We start from the raw sequence: 4082 nt of genomic DNA, 5'->3' as shown, positions 1-4082 counted from the left end.
TGTATTCCTTCTTTCCTTTGCAAATCTGAAAATTTGCCTGGTCTTTCTCTTTTGCTTGTTCATCTTCATGATTTCACTCTTTATTTCTTTTTTTTTTTTTTTTTTTTTTGAGACAGAGTCTTGCTGTGTTGTCTGGGCTAGAGTGCCGTGGCGTCAGCTTAACTCACAGCAACCTCAAACTCCCGGGCTCAAGTGATCCTCCTGCTCCAGCCTCCTGAGTAGCTGGGACCACAGGCACTCACCACCACATCCAGCTAATTTTTTTTCTATTTTTCGTTGCCCAGCTAATTTTTTCTATTTTTAGTAGAGACAGGTTCTCACTCTTGCTGAGGCTGATCTTGAACTCCTGAGCTCAAGCAACCCTCCCACCTCGGCCTCCCAGAGTGCTAGGATTACAGGCGTGAGCCACTGCGCCCAGCCCCTCTAAGAAAAATGTTGGCTTCATTTTTTTCATTAAAACAATCATCTTGACGCCCCTCCCAGAGACCACTATCTGACTTCTGAATTCTATTTCATAGATACGTGGTGGCCACCACACGCAGGAACAGCGAGATAAGGCTTGTGGCCGGGAGGAAATCTCCCCTGCGTGTTTCTCCTGCTGCTCTCTGATTGCTCCCAGGGCCTCCCCGGCAGACTCAAGCATCCCCGAGGGGTCCCTGTGTCTGGCACCCTGGAGGTTTTGACACCCGGAGCAGTGCATCCAGGATGGGGGCGAGGTGTCTCTTTCTGCTGAAAATGGCAGACGGGTGACTGTAAGAGGGGAAGTGAGGCAGGAGACCCACGGCCGCCACAGGCTTGTTCTCAGGCAGATCCGTTTTAGGAGAGAAACATGTGGGCTTAGGATCTAGAAAGGGATCTCTCAGAACTCTCTGTGTTCGTGTAGGCCCTGGGAAGTCTTCGCGTACCGCCGGCGGCACCGGTCCGCAGTTTGAGAGCCGGGTTCTAAAGCATGAGATAGTGGACCGTTAGGAGGAGACGGGGGCCCGCGGAGAAGAGCCACCATGTGTGCTAGTGACAGGCTGGGTGTGTCATGCGTTGTGACCATGTGTGCTCATGTGTGGGCCTGCGGATATGCGATACCTGTGGGCACGTGTCACCATCCAGGCACTGCAGGGGAAATGTTAATGCCTTGTGACCCCAGCCGCCCCCACTGGCTCCCTGCCGCTGGGCCTCAGGCCCTCTGGGGGCCCGGAGCCTTTCTGCGGGGCTGAGTGAGCAGCTCCACGGCCAGGATCCGTCGCTCCTGGACGCCCCAGCCCCATCTCCCTCTGCTCTCCCCACAGCACCTGCACACACTCCAACGGGGCAGCTCAAGCCCGTGCTCTCTCCTCCTCCTACCCAGACTGTCTCTCGTGCCCAGGCCCCACCCATCCTCTGTGCCAGGGGACTCGGTGGTGCAGGAGCTGGGCACAGAACTGAAAGACCACATCCCGGCACGAGCCAGGGGCCCAGTTCCAGGACCAGGGACTCGCTCCTTACCGGTCTGAAGCAAACCAGCACTGCTGTCACTGATCTGGAAAAACTTCTGTACATCCAGCAGCACTCCTGTGGACAGAGGGCCAGCGCTCAGGAAGTGGGAAGTAGCCCACCCCAGCCTCTAAAGACAGCTGCCCCGATTCCAGACAGGGCCACGGCTGCCCAGCACAGCACAGGGGGTCGCACCTGGGCCCCCACTGTTCTCTCTGCTCTCTCCCACCCATGCATACCACCAAACATACACACAGAAACAGGCAACCCAAAGGTGCAGACATATGTGCACACACATTTACACACACGCATGCACTCACAGACACAGACATTGAGTCACATAGACACAGACGTGAGTACATACAAATAGGCCTTCCCAGAAAGATACACTTGCAGATGCACAAACAGGAGCCTACTCTCACAGACGTGTAAACTCAGTCTCTCACACCCAGACACACATATACACATACACTGAGATAGAAACATAAAAACACACCACAGGCACGCATGCACATGCACACCAGCAGGGCTGCCATTCACACTGTAGTCAGAGCAGCTCCCTGTTGCTGTGCCATGCACAGCCCTTCACCTGGACTACTTACTGTGTCAGTGGAAGTCCCTGGGGTTCCTGCTCATGCACAAACACCAGGCATACCTAGATGTATGTGCACATACAAAGACTTAAGCGCACTAGCCTGCACACATGTGCGCACAAGCATGTTCCTCCGGAGCATGCACACAGCAGTGGGCACTCAGCCGAATGCAGAGAGAGGAAGTGTGCTCCCCCAGATGCCAGGGGCTTTTCACTGACAGCCCCTTAGTGGTATCTCAGAAAGGGTCAGGGTCTGCGGCATCTGCCCATCTGAGCCATGTGGCCCTGTCATTGAAGAGCAATCATCACTTTCAAGAATCACGAAATGGGTGAGAGCCAGGCCCTGAGCTGAACCCCAAATGGGGCCCTGCAGAAACACCCGCACCAGGACAGCCCTGCACCCGCACCTCCAAGACCCACCAGCAGGCAAGTAAAGACTAAAGACTCTGAGAAGCGAAGTAAGAGATTTTTGCTCAGACATTTAATTTGAGCCCAATTGCCACAGCATCCAGGCATACAACCCAGTATATCTTTTCTCCCCTTTTAATATTTTTAATTACACACAAAAAAAGACATAGTTATTGGAGAGAGAAATAGACAGCACAGGTAGGCAAAATACCTAGCTAAATAGAAATTCTCTGCGATTGTGCTCATCTTCCATTTTTAGCAATGAGGTCTCATCCCTGATTTTGTCCCCTCCTGGGCTCCCCTCAGCCCCGTGCTGCTCTGGGGGTAGGCCAGGGCAAGTGCGGACCCAGGCTTGCTGGTACCGCACGCTGCCCGCCTGGCCTCCCCACGCGCTGTGCGCCGCCAGAGCATTTTAGCTGCCACGCAAACCGCCCGCACCCACCAGTCCCGGCACTCGGCGTGGTTTCACTTCTCCAGGCTCCTTTGTCCTGGTAACCACAGGCGCTTCCTGAACATCCAGAGGAAGTGACAACAGAGAGAGGACCTGGGCAGGCAGGACTCAGGGTCTCACGGGCCAGCCAGGGGCCCCCATGGCCAGGGACAGGGAGAATCCACACCAGTGACCACTGGCTCCCACTGCCTCTAGCCCTCTGCCCTCCTCCTCATGCCCTCGGCCCGTACTCCGACTCAGGCCTCCTCTGCGTTGGCCTGATCCACTGCAGTAGCCTCTGAACGGACCTCCCTGCCTCCTTTGGCCTCCATCAGGACTTCAAATCTGATTTTATCCCCCTCCCACAGCTCCCCATTGCCCAGGGCAGAAAGTCCAAGCTCCCACCCTGGCACCCAAGAAGCCCGTGATCTCACGCCAGGGCTTTTGGAATAATTCCCTGCTTTCTCTCCCTCTCACCATCCATGATCAGAGCCCGCCCTCTCACCCGCGCACCTGGGCTCAGACTGACCCTCTCTCTGAAGGGCCTCCCCTCGCCCCAATCCTTGCCTTTCAACCTGCGCAGCCTTCGAGGCCCAAACCAAATGCCCCCTCCGCTGTGAATTCTACCGGTCATTTGTACTCTGCTGCCCAGCAGACGTGCATCCCACTCTGTCCTGTATTAGAGCTACTGGTACATGTGCTCTGTGTCCCTCTGAGTGCCTCAGAGATCGTGATCAGGTCTGGGCTGTCTGCGGCCCATTATTCCACAGCCCTTCTCTGGTGTGCCAAGCCGGTAACCGATGACCCGCGCCCTGGCTTCAGGGATGCCCGGCATCTGCAGGCGCCCCCTCCCCAGGCCCGTCTGTGCCCCCCTTGTCTGGCCACGCTGCTGCTTTGTGGGATTGCTGCTAACAAGCTTCTGCCTCTGCCCCACTAGACAGTCATTCCCGAGTTCCTCCCTGGGTCCCCAGGGCCCCCTAGACAGTCCTGCCCACAGTCAGTGCTCAATCTTGAATGAATTGTTGATGAAAAGAAAGTTGAATCTTGAATGAATGAATGAGTGAAGGAATGACAAGAAGAAAAGAGCAAGTCAAGCCCCAGTCTCGAATGACTGGATGAATGAACGAGGGAGGGAGCAAGAGACGAGAAGATAGAAGCAGGTTGAGGCCCGGCGCGGTGGCTCAC

General features: G+C 55.6%; 1 protein-coding gene across 1 annotated transcript in view; it reads right to left on the bottom strand.

Annotated features, from left to right (window-relative positions):
* Positions 1-4082, bottom strand: part of SPNS3 (spinster homolog 3 (Drosophila)) — a 53574-nt gene that overhangs the window by 38563 nt on the left and 10929 nt on the right. Inside the window, exon 3 of the mRNA XM_012652601.1 lies at positions 1480-1545. Coding sequence (XP_012508055.1) covers positions 1480-1545 — 66 coding nt within the window. The remainder of the gene's footprint in view (positions 1-1479; positions 1546-4082) is intronic.

The sequence above is a fragment of the Propithecus coquereli genome, unplaced genomic scaffold (assembly GCF_000956105.1).
Source record: "Propithecus coquereli isolate 6110/MARCELLA unplaced genomic scaffold, Pcoq_1.0 Scaffold390, whole genome shotgun sequence".
NCBI classification, from domain to species: domain Eukaryota; kingdom Metazoa; phylum Chordata; class Mammalia; order Primates; family Indriidae; genus Propithecus; species Propithecus coquereli.
The sequence above is the reverse complement of the archived record's forward strand: the minus strand, read 5'-3'. Positions and strand labels throughout refer to the sequence as shown.